At 34.7% G+C, this 21,323-nt stretch overlaps 2 protein-coding genes across 5 annotated transcripts in view; one reads left to right on the forward strand and one right to left on the reverse strand.

Annotated features, from left to right (window-relative positions):
* LOC145283849 (uncharacterized) overlaps positions 1 to 20,756 on the forward strand; it is a 71,049-nt gene extending 50,293 nt beyond the window's left edge. The window contains exons 1-2 of one of the 2 annotated variants that reach the window (XM_080132961.1): positions 4,081 to 4,174; positions 12,270 to 20,756. In XM_080132961.1, coding sequence (XP_079989087.1) covers positions 12,293 to 13,036 — 744 coding nt within the window. In that variant the 5' untranslated portion in view covers positions 4,081 to 4,174; positions 12,270 to 12,292 and the 3' untranslated portion in view covers positions 13,037 to 20,756. Of the gene's footprint in view, positions 1 to 4,080; positions 4,175 to 12,269 lie in introns of those variants that run through there. The other variant, XM_080132960.1, reaches the window with a different exon arrangement.
* The window catches only part of LOC145283848 (uncharacterized), a 334,049-nt gene that overhangs the window by 63,491 nt on the left and 249,235 nt on the right, over positions 1 to 21,323 (reverse strand). The gene's annotated exons all lie outside the window — the stretch shown is intronic.

The following is a 21,323-nucleotide window of genomic DNA, read 5'->3' on the forward strand; positions in this document are numbered from 1 at the left end:
AAATATCATTTTTGTCGGTCTGTCAGGTTTGGATTTGAAATGTCATTTTTGTCGGTCTGTCAGGTTTGGATTTGAAATGCCATTTTTGTCAGGTTTGGATTTTAAAATGTTATTTTTGTCGGGTTTGGATTCGAAATGTCGTTTTTGTTGGTCTGTGGGGTTTCGATTTGAAATAGTATTTTCGCTGCACTAAAGTTTTGACACCTTTCCATCGCTAAACTGCACAGCATGTAATGACTACATCTTAAAAATATATTTTTTTAATCTTGCGCAGACTTCAAATTTAGATTTCAAATGGATATTCTACATATTTGTTGTCGAAGGTCAAAACTTTACACTATGGTTGACTAATGCTCACAAGAAACACAGGCAATGATTGTGATGAAAGGCTGAGTTGTATTTACTGGAGTTTGTGCAACTGTTTCCATGACAACTCCTCTATGAAGCCTGGTGGGGAGAAAGTGAAAGATACGATGATTCTCTGTCTTTGGCATTACTACGGCTACCATTAGCTGATCCAAATAAACGGAAGATAATAAAGGGATGCCATTCTTGTGATTCTCAGGAATTCTCTGCGACTCATCTCAGAACAATCAGTCTTGAACTTTTTCAAACTCCTCTCCCCTCCATCCTGTGCCATTTTATCATCTAGCTGTTCCATTTGTTTATCTTCTTCTTTTTTTATCTTGTGACGTTAGATGCCTTTTTGGTATTTATTTCTCTTCCTAGATAACGCAAGTGTCCTGCATGCTGGTTTAGCTGATTTTATGATCCGCAATTCAATACCGTTTCAAAAGGTATAAACAATCCTTCCAGATAATTATTAAAATGACTCAAGATTTTTTTTTTTTTTTTTTTTTTTTTTTTTAGTCCAGCATTGGTTTTAGTTTGTGTCTTTTTTTATTTATTTTTATTTTTTTACCTCGAAAAAAGTAGGGTGAACCTGTAAATTCACCTTTGTCCGTTCATCTGTCCGCACTCTTCTTAATAACTACACCTTGAAATTTTTTGAAATTTTGAACAAACATTAAACATGATGAGTAAAAAAGTAACTGAACGGACTTTCCGGGAAAACTTCAGTGCCGTTCGGGTTAAAATGGCTAAAATTGACCTTTTTGTGCTTATTAAAAAAAAAATTTGATGTCTTGCAATTTTATAAAACTTTCTAAAAAGTTGTAACTGATTTCTATATAATTTTGTTTGCCTATACTTCGTGATAACTCTTGGGTGTGCCCCAGGGGCTCTTTTAGGGCTGATAAAAAGACTCCATTTTTTTTTTTTTTTTTTTTTTTTTTTTTTTTTTTTTTTTTTTTTTAAATATTACTATTTTACCATATTTGTCAAATTTTCTGTGGATGTCTATATAGCAGTTTTGCATGGTGCGGAACTCCAATTTAAATATTTTAAAGCCTTGGAGTCTCTTGGGGCTAAATGGGTCGGGGCAAATGATGGACAGTCATTTTTTTTTTTTTTTTTTTTTTTTGCATGATGCAGAACTCAAATTTGCATATGTTAAGGCCTAAAACTGCACCGTTTGTTCATTTTCACCAGAATTTGACATCCTCTGGGGACTTTGGTGCTAAATGGGGAGGGGGGAGGGCAAATGTTGAACTTAGTCATTTTTTATGCCTCGTTCACTGTGCATTCACCGGGACCATGCATGCTTCACTTGTTTTCCATTTCATTTTTGACATTAAATAACCATATATATATATATATATATATGCCATTATATTCACTTATTTCATTTTTTAGTCTTCATATTCCAGTAGTGATATTTCTGATAAAGGGGGAAGAATTGCTGTTTTCTGGGTCAACATTTATCAATCCTGCACTTATTGTTGACTGATTTTTGGCGTTGAAGTAATATTTTTAAATTTTAGTAGCTCTTTACATCAAGTGACTTCATGTCTTATCTGGAGCAATTTTTATTAAAAACTAAATATAAACTAAACAATTTTTTAGTTTAACAGCCCTAACTTCGGTCTGTTCATTTAGTGACCATTAAACGAAATTTTAATCTAGTTTACCTTCATATGAGAAAGGGTTGTTAATACTAGAAGTAAATGAATTAGATATCTACGTATTATATGCATGCACTAGCAGACCGCCTAGGATTGCGCGGTTGTAAAATACGCTAAAGTATGATATTTTGATTAATGCAGATTTCGTATTTATTATTATATTGGACGCAATATAATATAATGATTGAAAAAAAAAAAAAAAAGACTTGTGCGTCACCACTGAGAATCCAAATCCAAAAGATTTAGCTTACGATGTACTTTTTCCTTTGATGTTAATGCCTGAGCTATGAAGACATGTCTGCTGCGAGGCTAAAAATTAAAACATAAACCAATAGCTATTACGTTATGCATGCATATTTGTAATGCAGTTGTCCAACCTTCACCTAGCAAATTCCATTAAAAAAAATTTTTTTTTCACACTTTTGCACTGATTTTCCCTGTCTAAAACCTAAATATAAAGTTTTGCATGGGTTCAAATACCCTGTATATGAAGTTTCATGTCTAGACCAAAAACGGACAGGCGTTTGGTAGGCAAAATTTTTTAAACATATATATATAAAGTTTTGTGTTAAGGATAAACCTTTTACGCAAATATTATGCAAGTATAAATCATGTAGAATATCTGCATGAATATAATTACATATAATAGTGAACTAATGATCATCCCACAAAAAAAAAAAACTAATAGGGAATTAATCTAAACGAATGTTTAAAAAAATATGCAAACTAGCAGATAGATTCAAATCAATGATCCATATATAACAAAGTTGTATTTTCTTTTTAGATCATAAAAAAAAAGGATTTTTAATATGAATATCAGTACACAAAAACCCTAAGTTTGTGTGTGTGTGTGTGTGTGTTTGGACGATTAATCGGAATTGGAAGCTTTGGGGGAATCGGAAAAATTGATGCCTATTTTCCGATGCCAAGACGATTCTTTTAATTGTCTTTTTTAAAATTTGATTTTGTTTAAAGTAAAATCTTCCATTGCTAGTAATAATGATAAAATAATAAATATTTATTGATTATAAACTGTAAGTAAAGCTAAAATCGATAGATCATCGTCCACAAATGTATTTTGACGTTTAGGAAAATATCTGTATATTTAACATTTGTTTTTATTTTTATTTTTTTTTAATTTATTTTTTTATGAAAATCAGGGGAAACTAACAATCTTATAATTAAATAGAGATTTATAAAGAATCGGAATCAGTAATTGTATCGGAATTGGGGAAAAATATTGGAATCGTCCCATCACTTATATATATATATATACACACACACACACACTATTATGTTGACGCACTGATTCTCATTATATCAAAGTTTAGTGATGTTGATTCTGGCCGGTACAAGATGATTGATCATTTGGAAATAGATGCTTGACGAATACCACGAAAGTGGTATTACCAGTTATATATACACACACACATACATCCACAGACATCTCCCCTAATCGGGATGTGCGCTGACTGGGAATTGCATATGAATTTATATTTCCTAGAAACTTCCATTTTCAGCAGAATACCAGACACTGGGCGACTAACACTAATAGACGATTAGCAATAAACTAACCCCTTTCTCAAAGAGAGAAGGCAAAGCCTGGCAGAGTGGACCTCCTAGAACTGCACGAGACGAACATCATGCCACAATCAATAGGGAAAAAGGTCATAAAAATTGTCTAGACTGTGTTGATTTTGGCACCGACGTAAAAACCGTGGTGGCGCCGAAACGCATTTTCGTATACATGTGGCTGTGAATATTGCAAATGTGGCTCACTACATAAAAATGTGTTTAACAATGTTTGTCTAGTCTGTATCGGAGTCTTAAATCATATGTTATGTAAATAAGAAAGAAACCGAACACGAAGAGGGAGGGCGGCTTCGGAGTAGCCAACTGATAAGTTGTATTTGGAGAAATGGATATTATCTACTGACAAGGCTCCAAAATATGGCTTTGTTTAGGATTGGCTGGTGTGTATGTGTGTTGGGGTGGTGTATTGGAGTATGTTATTCTTGTTTTGTTGGTGACGGGGAATGCGTTGCCAGTGAAAGACTGAGATTCTATCTGTGAAGAGCGACAGTGATATGGCCTATTAGTCTCAGTAACTTCCGGGCAGAAATATGTTGTTTGTTGCTGTATTTTTGCAGGTATTTCTACTCTTAATTACTAGTTGAATGTCGTTCAGCTTCCTCTAGGCACACACGTGTATGTATCTATCTATCTGTGTGTGTGTGTGTGTATATATATATATATATATATATATATATATATATATATATATATTTAAAGGAGATTAGAACAATAGTCTAAAGAGCTGAGTGTATTTTAATGTAACAGTGAAATTATTAGTTTCATTAAAATACAGGAAAGAAAAAGTGCTCGTTGTAATTTAGATATATAATAAGCTCGATAGGTAAATATCCTAGAGCTAATTCAATATTAAGAAATGTGATTGATAATTTAAAATTTAAAAATCAAATTATAATTAAATTAAAAATCAGTTTCACAAGAAGGAACAACAACAAAATCAATTATCTGTACGATCGTTTCGGAAAACCGTGTTCTTATTGTGGTAGACATCAAGTTACGGACAATAATTATTACATATAGTTTTTTAATAAACGAGGTCTCCTCGTCAGCAAATTTTAAAGGGTTTTTATTAAATCTAAAAGACACCATAAATAAACCTAGCATTAAAAGTAAGGCAGATGTATCTGAAAAAAATTGAAATAAAAGGTCTGGATTTAAAATTGATAAGAAAATTAATATGGGTTAGAGATAGAAAAGAAATAGAGTAAGATATAAATTTGAATTTAAATTATAAATTTGCTTTAAGTACAGCATTACAAATATATACATGCATATATATATATATAGTAGCTTCCTTCAGTTTTGGCAGACTATGGATATCCACTGTAAAGGTGTCTGTGCATGGACTTTTGGGGCATGAATTGCGCAATCTATGACCACACCTCTCTTGTGTCGGTGTTGTTAGTGGTAAGTGGAGGTTCAGGACAACTGGAAACAATGCCGAGATAAGCGGAAAGCACATACAGCACCTAGCATTCCCAAATGGTCACCCATCTGACACTAACCAGGCTCAATATTGCTTAACTTTGGTAATCTGATGAGAACCGGTGTGTGTGTGTGTGTATATATATATATATATATATATATATATATATATATATATATATATATATATTTTATATTTTTTAAAAATTTTTTTTCTTATAATTTATTACCGTTTTATCTGTTCAGTTACATGTTTCCGCTACCGAATTGTATCAACGATCTAGTAACTTCGTTAGACTTGGACAGAAGTCTGACTTCTGTCCAAGTTAAATTATAATATATATATATATTTGTTCTGCAATAGTAGTGAGCACCTTCAAGTGTTACTATTTACCAGTTCTGCTATATATATATATATAACAAGGAGACCCGACGTTACTTGGGATTGAATGATAAGCAATGAATGTTTCACACTCCCATATTCTTACTGTCATTGAAATACCCCCACTTTTTTTTTTTTTTTTTTTAATAATCAAATCAATTGATTGGGAAGAAGCTTCGCATGTTATTTTTTGTATAACTAGCGGGAGTACTCGGCGTTGCCCGGGTGTTTGGAGGTGTGTGTGTAGCGGGGGTTTAAAGAACTTCTTAAAAAATCGGAAAAACCCAAACAAAAGGAAACAGCCAACGAACGTAAAACTTCTTTAAAAAAATCGGAAAAACAAACCCCCTTCCCCCAAAAAAGGACGGCATTGCCCGGGTGTTTGCAGGGGTGGGGGTGGGGCAAAGATTAAGCAAATTAATAACACTGTTTAAATTTTGTTTAAAAATCGGAAAAAACAAAGTGAATAAAACGGCAGACGGAAGTAAAACTTTTGAAAAATCAGATAAACACCCCCCCCTAAAAAAAACAGCGAAAAGCGAAAAAAAAAAAAAATGGTATAAATAACCTCGTTTCAATATTAAATGTTTAGAAATGGAGAAAAAAAAAAAGCATATCTGATAACTGGGATTGAACCTGAAATCTTTAGATAACAACGCTGTCACTTAACCCATCATGCTATAGATGCGGTTTTATATAGAGGTCGGTTTTTATAACATTTAAAACGAATTCAATGTACAACGTCTTTTGCGCGTATTGACGCATGCGTAAAGCCATCTTGTCATGAAGATACCATTTTTTTTTCACCCCTCCCTGTAAAAAAGAGAGCCATTAAGGATAAAGGAATTAATGTTTTTGCTCAATTTTTCGATATTTGTCGTCCAAGATGTCGAGCTTCAAAATGATACCAAACTCGTGAAAATCCATCACCTTTGTCGAAAGTTTTTGCAAGACATACAAACACACATTTTCGCTTTTTTATATATATAGACTAGCGGGGGGTACCCAGTCTTGCCCGGGTGTTTGGAGGTGTGTGTAGTTTTGGGTAAATCAAAACTCCGGAGGAGGGGGGGGGTTAAAATAAAAAAATAAAGTTTTGGTAGGATCGAACCCGAACCCTTGAGGCAAAGTTGGAAATTAAAATGTGAAAAAAAAAAAGTGCGACGTTAACCACTGGGCCACCGCAACATACAACGGAAACACGTTTGAATTTATTTAAGTATTAAAAACAGAATTGACACGTGGCCGCAATAAAAGTTAACTCTGCTACTTCTATTTGACCTCATTAATGAGGTCAAATAGAAGTAGCGGACTTAATTTTTGTTTACCCAACTTCGGCTGGTTGGTTCCCCAAGATGTTGGGGAGGGGGAAACCAGCTCCCCATTGTCCAGATTGAATAGCAACTGTCTGATATAAGGAGTTTGTCCCCACATTGATCAAAGCTGATTGCTTCTGGACGTTTCCCGGTGTGATTGCCGAGAACGCTGCCTTAGCTTTGAATTAGTTCGATTTTATACAAAAAAGCTGAACGAACACAAGACGGGCTGAAATAGCAATAATTTTGTAAAAATCGGTGTAAATAAATCTAGATGCGACCCCGCGTTCCGAAATCCTAGATATTATTTAGGGGGTATATAAACAATTCGAAGCGATCGTAACCCCCCCCCCCCCCGGGAGCGTGTGCGAGAAAAGCCTTTGTGAGACATACACGAAATAGTCACACACAGTTTGCCTTTTATATATATATAAACTAGCGAGGGGTACCCGGCGTTGCTCGGGTGTTTGGAGGTGTGTGTGGAAACTCTGGGGGTGGGGGGGGGTTAGAAAAAAAATGTTTTTGTAGGTAAGTATGAGGATCGAACCCAAACCCTTGAGGCCAAACCTCGTTAATTCATTACCCACTCAGCAGCAGCTGTATGGCGTAATGGTGAGAAGCCTGGACTGTCATTTGGGCGGTCAGGTTTCGATCCTGGCTTGAGGCAGTTGCCTGTCTAGCCACACTGATGAGCTGTGAAACAGCGAAACAGTACTGTATGTGGATGACATATGTTTGCGTGTGTGTTGGGACAATTAATTGGAATCGGGAATCGAATAAATCAAAACTTTTTGTGGGGATTGGTATCGGAATCGCTAAAATTAGCATCTATTTTCTGATGCCAAAAACAATGCTTTTAGTTACTTACTTTTTGGATTTTATTTCTTTAAGACTTAATTTTCCGTGACTCTTTTTAATGATGAAATGCTAAATATCTGATTTTTACATTACGAATAAAACTCAAATCTGCAGATCACTTTAAAAGTTGTATCTTTTGTAGAAAATATGTGCACAAAAGACGTGGCTTTTTACAGTAATCTGAAAACGGAGAACAACTCAAAATACAGGTTAAAGGGTTTTAAAAGAATGGGAATCGGGGGATATTGAAATCGTCCCATCACTAATATATATATATATATATATATATATACACAGGGTGTCCGTATATATATATATATATATATATATACATACACAGGGTGTCCGTAAAGTTACTATACAGTCTTACAAGTTACTATACAGACAACCTGTAATATATTAACAGTACAATAAATTTGCGCTCTTCCAAAGTTAACTTGCGTAACATGCTTGATTAAATAAACCTGTAAAAAAAATAAATATTAACTATTAATACAAATATAAAACAATAAGACTGTATAGTAACTTTACGGACACCCTGTACACACACACACACACACACACACACACACACATAATGTACATAGTTTTCTCTTTGTCAATCTTACTGAGACGCTCTCACAATTGACCTTATACCAGACTAAACATGATCTTTTACAAAACTTGCACCGGTTAACGTTTCTTTTGGAACACAATTTCTTTAAATTTATTTATTTTTTTTTTTATTGTTGATTTTCTTTGATTGCCAGAAATAATTCTATAGTTTTCTATCTCATGATTGGCACCATTCCTGACAGAACCAATTCCTACAAGAATTGGTGCCAATCTTCTTAACCATAACCATTCATGTTTTGTGACAGAATAATGGTTGTAAAGTGTTTTTTCTCTCCCCCTCTACACTCCACAACGGCAATGTTTTGGGAATCTGACTTAATTGCCTGGATATTTTTTTTTTCCTTTTCAAATGTTAGGAAATTGAAGACGTTTATTCCTTATTTGAGATTATATATAAAACAAAAACTTTTTTTTAAGGTGGTAGTAGGGCGGAGAGGCAAAGGACTAATGTTTGCTTTTGATATGGTTTTTCAAGTTTCTCTTATGAGCAATACAAAAAGGTATATGCGCTTTTTGACATTATTTTCTGCTACTGGAATTTGATCGGCCATCGCAATCTTTTAAAGAGAATTTTTCCATTTTGTTTCTCGTTTGATACTGGCAGAGCTACCCGACATTGCCTCATGCCAACGGTAGAATCCCGGAATACGGCATTCAAAATTAGTAACAAAATACAGTACAGATACATAGTACACATGTATATAATCAAATAACATAGATAACCCTGTAAAGCAGGGCAAATACCATAACCAGGGGGGCGTAAAACACCGTATTCCACACCGTAGCCTGAAACAACCGTATCGTAAAAGGCCACTGTATCCTGAGGTTCTAATGTATTTACCTGTCATCCCGTATTTAAAAGATGGAATCACTCGATCGACTAAGACAAGATTCACGTAGATATATACTAGCATGGGTGCCCGGCGTTGCCTGAGTGTTTGGAGGTGTATGCTGAGCAAAAAAAAATAAAAAAAACGTCAATTTTTTAAATTTTGACCCCTATTATGACCCCCTTAACACTTATTGTTTTGGGTTTAAATAAAGTTATTAAGTTAGATCCATGTCCAAGGAACCGTTATCTAAAATTTAAAGTGTTTAGACCCAAAATTGTCGGAGTTTGGTAGAGTTCTCAAAGGTCAAATCGTTGAACTTTGACCCCCTTAACAGTCAAATTTCTTGCCGAAACCGATCACATAGATTTTCCCAAATCTCAGTACCATCTATATCAAATTTCGAGTCTGTAGACTGAAAATTGACAGTTATTGCGAAGGGAAATGTACACACACACACACGTTCACTTTTATATATAAGGTTGGGGCAAAAATGTCATTTTTGACGTTCAACTATCTAACATTATTTTTGCACCAATCTAATATATATGGCATAATCGCATTGACACACTGGTTCTTGTCAGATCACCGAAGTTAAGCCACGTTGAGCCTGGCTAGTATCAGATGGGTGACTATTTGGGAATTCTAGACACTGTGTGCTCTCCGCTTATCTCGGCATTTGTTTCCAGTCGTGCTGTACATACACTTCACTTGCCATTGGTATTTAACAATGTCGACTCGGGAGAGGTGTAGTTGGAGATTGCCCACCTCCTGCCACAAAAACTTCATGCACAGGTATCCCTTCATGGGTATAGATTGTCAGTAAAAGACCGAAAGAGCCTATTTTCAATAAAAGATCTCTTAATTCATGCAGATAAATTCACCTGTCATAGTGTTTTTTAAAAGATAGAATTACCCGATCCTGGGAGACAAGATGCAACCAATCAAGATCCACAGTTTTATAATTATGTAGATAAATGGCCATTTCACCCCCCCCCACTTCTAAAAAAGAAAAATTTCGATATAGTAAAGGCAGCCCGCAATAGCCACTCATCTATTGGTAAAATAGTTACTTATTTTCAACTAATCATATACAATATTTATGTATTATTCATCAGACTGCCGTTTTCATTTTGTGACCTTCTTCAGGTATATCTTGTCGAATTTGGGAATATTTCTGTCAAACTCGGGAATTTGGATGGAATTTTGCGAGGAACCCTTTATTTACTTCACGGGAGTAGCATGCTCTTGTTCGGTCAGCCATGACTGGATAGAGGTCCTAAGTAATTTGCAATTGTATTTTTTATTCGGTCGTCCAAACTGAGGATTGAACCTTCAACCTTCAGGAGAATATCATGTTTACAATTAACCCGTGGCGCAGTGGTTAGAGTACTGGGAAAGATCAACTGTAAATGTGATGTTCTCCTGAAGGTTCAATCCTCAGTGTGGGCGCCTGAATAAAAAAAAAAATGCATTTGCGAATTACTTAGGATCTCTATCCAGTCATGGCTGACAGAACAAGAACATGCTACCCCCGTGAACTAAATAAAAGGTTCTGTTTGAAATTCTGTCCAAATTCCCGAGTTCGACAAGATACACCTGAAAGTCGGAGGTTAAATCGACTGAAACGTCGTGAAAATCACGCTCAAGATGACAACAGTAGTTCGAACTAATCTTCATCTCAAAACTTCAGAAACGTGATAAAAATATTTGTTTTCGCTTACAATAACCAAAAAAGGTTGGTAAGCACATTGCCTGAAAGTACTTCTTTTAAACTCCTCGGCCTAACGTTTACAGGGAATATGAACTGGAATAGATACATTGAGAGCATTGCCAAGGCTGCTGCAAGGAAGGTTGGCTCCCTCTACCGTGCTAGAAAAATACTTACGCCTGACAGTATCCTATACCTCTATAAGGCAACCATTCGCCCATGTATGGAGTACTGTTGTCACATCTGGGCTGGTGCATCTGCTGCTTGTCTCTCGCTCCTGGACAGGGTTCAAAAGAGTCGCCAACCTGATAGGTCCTGAAATGTCATCTAGGCTTCAGCCTCTGTCCCATTGACGAGATGTTGCATCCCTCTGCCTGTTCTACAAATACTTTAATGGTGAATGCTCTGACGAACTGCAAACACTTGTACCTCCCCGACGTAACTACCTCCAACAAACCCGACAAGCTACTAAGTCTCATCCCTTTACAGTAGAGATCCCTTTACAGTAGAGATCCCTAGGTGCAAGAAAGCCTTTTACTCCAATAGTTTCTTCCCCAGAACTGCGGGTCTTTGGAACTCCCTTCCGGGATTCTGCTTTCCCAACTGCAATGATATGCAGAAGTTCAAGTGTAATGTTAACAAACATCTTTCCACTCATCTCCCTTCATAATGACCCCGCTAATTAAGTCCCTATTAGTAGCCCCCTGCTTCAAAGTGGCACTGCCTTGTTTGGGGTGAAAATTGAATAAAAAAAAAAAGAAAAAAGAAGCTATATAAGGTATAGAAATCAACTTATTTTCATTTTATTTCTAAGAAAACGAGAATTTGAAAGTGATTGAGGCAGAAAGCAACTAGATAGAATAGATGTCATCTCTACTACATAATCAAGTTACCTGAATTGATTTTTTTTTTTTTTTTTTTTTTTTTTTTTTTTTTGTCCCCAATAAAAAATTTCAAAACAAAGCTGTAGTGTTTTCGTTAGGGGCGAAACATTCCATATAAGTTATCAAATTTAACAAATTTTCATTACTAATGATTATTATATTGTCCAATTTCTACTGTACATTCTTTAACCCTTATCCTTGAGTTGCCTCTTTGACCTAGAAAATGAGTTGATACCTATGAAAAAAAAAAAAAAAAAAAAAGAAAAAGTCCAATGTGAACAAGTTCTAATTGAATCGTTCCCCTAAGTAATCCAAGTTTCAAAATTCCCACTGTTTACTATGCTAAAATCACAATGACTAATGTATACCTATTAACCCTTATCCTTGAGTGGCCTCTGGGCCTTGATAAGTGGTGACACCCTTGTAAAAAAAAAAAAAAAAAAACTTTCATTGTTCCACCCTGTACATGTTTCAATTTCTTCCCATGCGACCTTATTTTTTTTTTTTTTTTTTATAAATTTATTTATTTGTTAAAGAATTTAAATACCTATTACCGTTTAATACCTATTATTTAATCAATGTTCTTTTTTTCTTCTGACCCATTTACCATTTTCTTTCTCTCTTTTTCAAGAGGAAATATTTTTGAGCCAAAAGATGTCTAACCTGTCTGTGATGTCATCGGACAACTACATGATCTGCCCCTACGATTCCACTCATCGTATCCTGTCAGCAAGAATGCCTCTTCATCTAACGAAGTGTCATAGCCAGCATATGCTTAACCCTTTGCAAGCTTGCCCGTTCAATACGAAGCACATGGTGCCGAAGGAAGATATGCGCTTCCACTTGTTGAGGTGTGAAGCTAAGGTGATTATTGAATCGGATGTTATCAGCCATGATAAAAAACAACAGAGGCTGCAAGATGAATCCGCAGAATGTCAACATGCCTCTGATCAAGGACCGGAAAGAAATGTCTCCGATAGTTGTCATGGAAGGAAAAAAATCCCTTCTAAGTTGCTGACTGACAAGATGCTTAGTAAAATTGAGACTTTGAGTGAAACCAATAAAGAACTTATGTGGGATGAAGATGTACGGCAGAGCGGTGTTGTCATCCGACCATTTATATATGGAGAGAGCAGTTTTAGTTTGGAGAATCATTATTCTTTAAAGGCCCATATGGTTCCTTTAAGGAAACCACTGGATGTTGTCCAAATTTCTGAGTCGAGACATGCCCATTACCCGTTTATGTACAATTATGCTTTAAATTCTGCTGGTATTGGACGTGGTGCTGGACGAGGGAAACCCGCCACCACAAAGGAAAGCTGTTCAAATGTAAATCATTCAGGACCTCATATCGGTTCCCTTGGTAGAGGTCGTGCCAGGAGCAAGATTGTTCAATAAGACAGATGAAAAGTTGGAAAACACCAACCAGAGTCGATGGAACCAACTTTCAGACATTTTGGAACCGATTAAATTGATCTTTTGAAAATTACACAAATAATTTACTTTACGTTTAAATTAGTTTTAATATTATATTACTTGTTTTGATCAGACTGGTGTTCTCGTCTTGAGTGTCATTTGTGTAATGTTTTGGTCGGTTTGGCCTTCGACCATTCTCTGACATGTTGGTTGTTTGGAAAAGAAAAGAGAAAAGTTACTGGCTCCGTTGTATTTGTCTGTTTTATGGCTATGGACGAAACTATAACCGTAAAATAGACTAACTCAAAGAATATGATAATATCTACGGAGCCAGTAACTTTTCTCTCTTTTCCAAACAACCAACATGCCTGAGGACAATCAAAGGACAATCCTACCGAAACGTTGCACAAATAACACTCAAGATGAGAACAATAGTTTGATTAATACATGTAATATACACAATCAGCCCTCATCTAAAAAATTCTGAAATTTGTCTTAATTTTGTTTTTGATATTTGCAATATTTCCTGTATCCTTGGACAGTCTTTGGAAACCGCAATCATTCTTTCCTTGTATCTATCCAAAACTCTTGTGGTTCCATTGTCCATTTTTATTTTTGAATTTTGTTCTTCATCTTAGTGTTAAAATATTTTATAATTTGGAATCGAAAATATTTATTTTTTCATTCCTACTTTAAGCATACTGCTGAGAATCTAATTGTTGAAATTATGTTAATTATGTTATCAAAGAGTAAATCTTTACAAAAGCAAAACTTATCCAGATGAAAGCTCAACCCTATTAAGAGGAGCAAACAATAATATTAATCATGGGTGACAAGTTGGAAATACCAGGCATTGTAGTGAGGAGAACGTTGACACTTCTCTGCAAGAACTACAAAAACCTAAGATTGGTATTTCCCCTGACCGGAATATACATGCGACCGAGGACTGCTTGTATTCTCTTGATAATTTCTCCAAAGGAGGAAGTCTGTCCAACTCATTGGCATACACTCAATTTTTTCTTTTTCTGTTTCGTTTTTCTGATTTTTTTTCCTGTTTCGTTTTTCTGATTTTTTTTTCCTGTTTCGTTTTTCTGATTTTTTTTTCCTGTTTCGTTTTTCTGATTTTTTTTCCTGTTTCGTTTTTCTGATTTTTTTCTGTTTCGTTTTTCTGATTTTTTTCTGTTTCGTTTTTCTGATTTTTTTTTCTGTTTCGTTTTTCTGATTTTTTTTTCTGTTTCGTTTTTCTGATTTTTTTTCTGTTTCGTTTTTCTGATTTTTTTCTGTTTCGTTTTTCTGATTTTTTTTCTGTTTCGTTTTTCTGATTTTTTTCTGTTTCGTTTTTCTGATATTTTTTCTGTTTCGTTTTTCTGATATTTTTTCTGTTTCGTTTTTCTGATATTTTTTCTGTTTCGTTTTTCTGATTTTTTTCTGTTTCGTTTTTCTGATTTTTTTTCTGTTTCGTTTTTCTGATTTTTTTTTCTGTTTCGTTTTTCTGATTTTTTTTTCTGTTTCGTTTTTCTGATTTTTTTTTCTGTTTCGTTTTTCTGATTTTTTTTTCTGTTTCGTTTTTCTGATTTCTTTTTCTGTTTCGTTTTTCTGATTTCTTTTTCTGTTTCGTTTTTCTGATTTCTTTTTCTGTTTCGTTTTTCTGATTTCTTTTTCTGTTTCGTTTTTCTGATTTCTTTTTCTGTTTCGTTTTTCTGATTTCTTTTTCTGTTTCGTTTTTCTGATTTCTTTTTCTGTTTCGTTTTTCTGATTTCTTTTTCTGTTTCGTTTTTCTGATTTCTTTTTCTGTTTCGTTTTTCTGATTTCTTTTTTTGTTTCGTTTTTCTGTTTTATTTTCGTTTTTGTTAGTTTTTTTCATTTCGGTTCGTTGCTTTTTCCCTTTGTTACTGTTCCCCTTTAGTCTTTTTTTTTTCCTCTGGGGTTCTCTCTCTATTTCTTTATTTTTCTGTTTTCATTTATTTTCTTTTTGCAAAAGAACTTGTTTTTCAATTATTGACCATGATTTTTCTACAAAGGATCCCCAGTATTCACCCAGCTATAGTTACAATAGCAACTTGTCTTCACCAAATAGTATACTCTAGATATTGTGTTATGCCTTTAAATATCACCGAATCTATTTATGTGCCAAACTCGACTTTCTAAATGAATGCGTAATGGATGATATAACAATTTTGGAGCTTCAGTTTTGCAATACCGATGTTTATTTTATTTTATTTTTTTCTTTCGGATATTTTAATCTGACTGCTCTGTTGTTTTCTCTCCCCCCTCCCATTCCTTCTTTCCCTCACTGCAGACAATTGTTAGCTTTTAAAGGCTGAAGCGGTTGGAGCTAAAAACAAAAACGACCTCGTGTCACATTTTGCTTTGGTGGGAAAGCAAATAAATACTAATAAACTGAAATAAAACAAAAAAAAAAAAATGCTCCAGTTTATTGACATAGATTTATTTTATTTTTTATTTATTTATTTATTTTTTTAAAGTGAGAGGGGCGTGGCCGACCATATGTGTGAGGGGAGTAGAAGGTAGACATGAAGTAAAGAGAAAATTCTTCAGAGGCTTCCTACCCTTACATCATACCCTCAGCGCCTCTTTTTCTGTTATGGAATAAACGCGCGCACCTCCCTTACCCTTGGACGGCCACTTTTTTTTTTTTTTTTTTACCCTTTTCTCTCCATTGACCTAGATCCTTGCTTTCTCGGTACATATGCACTAACTCCAATTTACAATGGATTTGTTTAAATAGACCGAACCATTCTTCGAGGACCTTCTTTTTTTTTCTTGCTCGCTCGCTCTCTATCCTCCCTCTACATATCTGTATCCTTTTTGTTGCCTTTTCTTTCTTTTCTCTTCACATAGCTCATACTTGCAGTACTTGCACCATCTCTTTCTCCCTCTCCTGTAAAAGAAGCATCAGATGTTTGACTTGCATCTACACGTACCCCTTTTCTCTCCAATTTCTACATCTTTTTCTCTTCTTCCATATTTTCATAATCATCTTCTAGATCCTCTTTTAATTTTTCTTCCTTTTTTTTACTGCTTTCTTCCCCCCCCCACTTCTCATTTTCTCCCCCAACCTGTTTTTCTCCTTTTCCTCTGTTTCTTTTCCTCCTTCCTTTCATCATATTACTTCTACCACTACGACAACCCTCTCCCTTCTCCCCACCCTCTCCCTTCTCCCCTTTCTTCACCCTCTCCCTTCTCCCCTTTCTTCACCCTCTCCCTTCTCCCCTTTCTTCACCCTCTCCCTTCTCCCCTTTCTTCACCCTCTCCCTTCTCCCCTTTCTTCACCCTCTCCCTTCTCCTCACCTCTTTTCTTCACCCTTTTCTCCCCTTCTCTTCACCCTTTTGTTTTTTCTACACACTTTTTGTTTATCTCCTTTATTTTCTCCCCCCTTTTTCCATTCCCCCCATTCTAACCCCTCTCTTTTTCTTTTAAAGTCTTTCAAGTTCTTGTTTAACTTTCCAAGGAAGAAAGCCCTGATTTTCCTTCTTTGATTTCAAAGCAAGTCCCATAAACTTCATCCAAATGCATGCATCTAACATTAAGGAACTCCTTCTTCTAATTGGTCCTTAGAATATTGTGTTAGCATCAACAACAGGTGCTTTAAAGTGGAAAAAAAAAACAAACAAAAAGAACCATAAAAGGAGTATCTTAATGAGAGAGTTCTCAAGTTATTGCAATATTTACTGCACGGAGTTGGAGGAGGGGGTATATAAAAATCAGCCAGCCTGTTTCAATTTTAACTTGCGTTAAACACTAATACCTTTTCTATACCCCCCCCCATAATAATTAACTAAAAATAATTCGTTTTCAATGAATAATTTACATTAGGTATTTAAAAAATTTTTTGTATGTTAAATATACCTAAAGATTTAAAATGCAATAGAAACGATATTTGCATCTGAAACTACAATTTTTCATTCCAAGAATCAAGGGGCTTAACTATTGGTATGAAAGAGTTCCCTAATTTCTAGCCCCGGAAAAGTTAGGTCATGTGATAATAGCTGACTGATGACTAGAGCTATGACAACAGAATATTCCTATATTTGTTTTGACTCTCGAGTATATATCCGACACAGATAATCAACAGAAACCTCATCACTCTATATAAAAGCATATAAGATATCAACGGATACACAATCGAGAGTCAAAACAATGAAAAGAATATGCTGTTGTCCTAGCCCTACTCATGACACACAAGACTGAAAATAATTTTCTTATAAAATTGCGGATGTAAATTTTTTTTTTTTATATTGGGATTCTTTTGAGATGAGTAATTTGTGTCTTTATTTATTTCTTATTTCTTTATTTCTGGACTGTTATCCTCATCTTTATAATTTTTGTTCCGCAACATTTCTGCCAACTCATCCTCTGGCCTTCTTCAGGTGATTAACTGCAATGAAATAGGAATGCTGAGTCTCAAAGTTACGAGATTCAGCATTTCTGTCCCATCGCGGTTAATCACCTGAAGGCCAGAGGACGAGTTGGCAGAAATGTTGCGGAACAAAAATTATAAAGATGAGGATAACGGTCCGCAAATAAATAAATACATAAAATTTTGTTATAAAATTTCGTTATTCTCAATTTTTCATCTCCAAAATTTGGTTCATGTGTTAAGTTAGCACTTGCTAACTGGTGACCCTTCTATACTTTGAATATTTCATCTATTTCCATTTCAATATACACGTGTACAATTGTTTGATGTTCATTTTCTTGCTTTGCTATAGCCTAACTTTTTTAGACTGTAGAATAGAGGATTAAAAAAAAAAAAAAAAAATTATGGTAACTTTTTACGACGTGCTCCAGCATTATTATAAACAACCCAGCCTCTACATGTTAAGAACGGCTTTTAAAATAAACACCTCTATACTTCCCCATGTTAAGAACGGCTTTCAAGGTTGGCAGGAGTTTATTCCGAAAGCCGTTCTTAACATGGAGAGGTTGGGGTGTTTATAATACGCTGGGGCACGTAGTAAAAATTGACCAATTTTATGTCGAAAGAAATACATCATATCCTTTTTGGTACTTCGCAATTTTTCTTTGTGTATAAAACTTGCAGTTAATAAATATAATCTTCCAATTTTTTTTTTTTTTGTAACCATATTGTCGTAGTCATACCGAAAATAATGCAACATGCCTTAATTTAAGGGAACTGGATTTTTCCATATAAAAATAAATGACCTTGTGTCTAACTTTTCCTTTTTAATCCAAAAATAGGAACTCACACCTTATCAAGGTTCGCAGGTTAATAAAATCGATAAATTTCCAGTTGGATGATGTAGAATATTACGAGAAGATTTAAAATCTCTGTTATAGCAAAAAGAAAAAAAACAAAACAATTGTATACATGACTTTTAAAAACAGTGATAATTAAAACGATTCGAGATTTTGTTAATTGTGTGTCGAAAGAAATGTATCATATCATGTCATATCCTTTTGCGAAAGTTTTCTCACAAGTCCAAATTATGGTAACTATCACATTATTCAGAGGAGTGGGGGGATCATACCCTTGAAATATAGTTAATTCAGCCTTCTTTTTGGAACAGCTTCTCATAGAAAAAAAATGTCTGAACTTAAAAAGTCAAAAAAAAAAAAAAAATTTGAGAGGTTAGTTTGTTTTCTATTTATCAGTATTCATGTCTGCCATGGGTGTCTTCCTATTGTCTTGTCTTAATGTTTGATTGCCAGTCCATCATACTTTCTAATTCGAGTAGATTTCTTCTGTATAAGTTAAATAACTGTCATGTTACCTGTAAATGATTTTGATTGGTTGTTTCTCTCCATCCTTTTCACTGATTGGTTACATGCGTGGTTGCCTTATCATTCATGTTCACTTCTGAAAAAGTTGGGATTTTTGCTAGTTTAATTACCTCCCTTTAATGTTAGAAGCGTTTTCTTAATATTTCTTTTTACATGGAAGTCACCACTTATCAAGACCTGAAAGCCATTCAAGGTGAATGAGTAACATTGCCGAGGAGACAACCGTGTAACGATCGTTGAAATTTGGTAGAACTTGCTGTCCCCCTTCCCCCCCCCCCCCAGATGAAAACCGATTAAAAAAAAAATAGAAAGAAACTGAAAAATGTGTATGCAAATATTACATATTTTTTTCTAAACAGTTTATTTCTTGTTAGTAAAAAAAAAAAAAAAAAAAAAAAAAAAAAAAAATGCAGAATTCTTTATTATAAACAGAAATACTGTAGATATTAAACAAAGTGAAATTCCTTAAAAAATAAAAATAAAGTTAAAGAAAATGTGGCATGTATATGCGAGTATTGTTTTTTAGCCCCATAACAACAGAAGGGTGAACCTGTAAAATTTGCCCAAACATTAATCATGATATGAGTAAAAAAAGTAACAGAATAGATATTCTGGGAAAACTTTCGTTACCCCCCCTAGGAGTACCTTTCGGGTTAAAATAGCTAAAATTGACACTTTTGTGCTTATTAGAAACAATGAGGGCTTGGATTTTTATAAAAAAAAGTTGTAACTAACTAATTTCTATATAATTTTGTTACTCTATACTTTGCGATAACTCTTGGGTGCGCCCCCCAGGGGCTCTTTAAGGGCTAATAAAAACACTCGATTTTTGGGACTATTTTACCATATTTGTCCAAAATTTTCTGTGTATGTCTATTTAGCATTTGTGCATGGTGCTGAACTCAAATTTAAATATTTTAAGGCCTTGGGGACTTTTGGGGCTAAATGAGGCGGGGGGGGCAAATGATGGAATTTCTTATTTTAAATGGTGTAGAACTCAAATTTACATATGTTAAGGCCTAAAATTGCAGTTTATTCATTTTCACCAGGGTTTGACGTCCTCTGGGGACTTTTGGGGCTAAGTGAGGCGGCAGGGTGGGGGGGGGGTTATAAATGCTTAACTTAATCATTTGTTTTATGCTTTGTTCACTGTGCATTCATGGGGAACCATGCTTCACTTTTTTTCTTTTTTTTTTTTTTTTTTTTTAAACTCCCCTTCACTCCAAACAAAGCATATCGCTACTTGGACTTGAACATGGTGTCGATTAGTAGCCCCTTAAGAAAAATGAAGATGTTGGTTTAAGTTACATTTGAACTTCTACATATCAGTATAGTCAGGGAAGCAGGTAGCAGGAATGGAATTCCAAAGTTTAGCTGTTCGAGGGAAGGAGCTATTAGAGTAGAATGTTTTCTGGCATTTAGGGACAACAACAGTGAAGGGGTGTGATTTTGTTTTTTTTTGCTAAGCGGATTTGTCTGGTATGTACATCACGGGGGGCGGGGGGACAAGTTCATCAGAGCACATTTCATTAAAATATTTGTAACACAGTTACAGAGATGCAACATTGCAGCAAAAGTGGGTGATGCAGCAGCCCAGATGTGGTAACAATACTCCATGCATGGGCGAATAATAACCTTGTAGAGATATAGTTTACTTTCAGGTTGGAGTGGTTTTCTAGCATGATAGAAGGAGCCCACCTTCCTTGCAGCAGCCTTCATTATATTCTCAATGTATTTGTTTCAGTTCACTTTTGACTTTGTAGATTAAATGTAAAAAGGCGTCTGTATATTAATGATAGTGTGTGTGTGTTATTTTCTGTCACGCTTACATCCGGATCGTTTGTTATGTTCTTCCATTTCTTGTTATGAAGAATTCTTGGTAAAATTATAAGTTTTGGTTTCGATTATAGCTGATGGCACTACAGTCATCTATTTTTTTTTAAATTTAAAAAAAATTTTTTTTTTTATAAATAATTTTATCAAGAATTCTTCATAAGTTTTCGTTTCAGTTATGTCTGAAGAAACTAAAGTTTTATATATATATGTGTGTGTGTGTACTTTTTTCATAATTTTTCATTTTGCTTTTGATTCAAGCTAATGCACCCAAGTCATATAGATATATATTTTTATTTTTGAAATCGCAACTTTATAATATGTAAAAAGCGATAGAACATTAACTCTATAATAATATATACGAAATCTGCATGAATCAAAATGTTAAACCGTACTTTACGATCGGGCTATGCCGGGCGTCCCTCCTAGCTTAGATAAATATTTTTGCAGTTTTAACAAAAAAGCTACAATATTATCAGAGCATCTCCATTTGCACTGAACATCTACAGAATGCCAACATCAATGCATTACATATGAATGAGTCCCCTGTGGAATTTTCACAGGTCCCGCTAGTAAATAAGATTGCAAAAGAAGAAAAGGTGTTTTTTTTTTCTCTACGCTGTATTTCATTTGAAGGTGGAATGGCAAGATGGAGATACTTTTGAAATT

The sequence above is a fragment of the Euprymna scolopes genome, chromosome 8 (assembly GCF_053919585.1).
Source record: "Euprymna scolopes isolate OS-2025 chromosome 8, ASM5391958v1, whole genome shotgun sequence".
NCBI lineage: Eukaryota > Metazoa > Mollusca > Cephalopoda > Sepiida > Sepiolidae > Euprymna > Euprymna scolopes.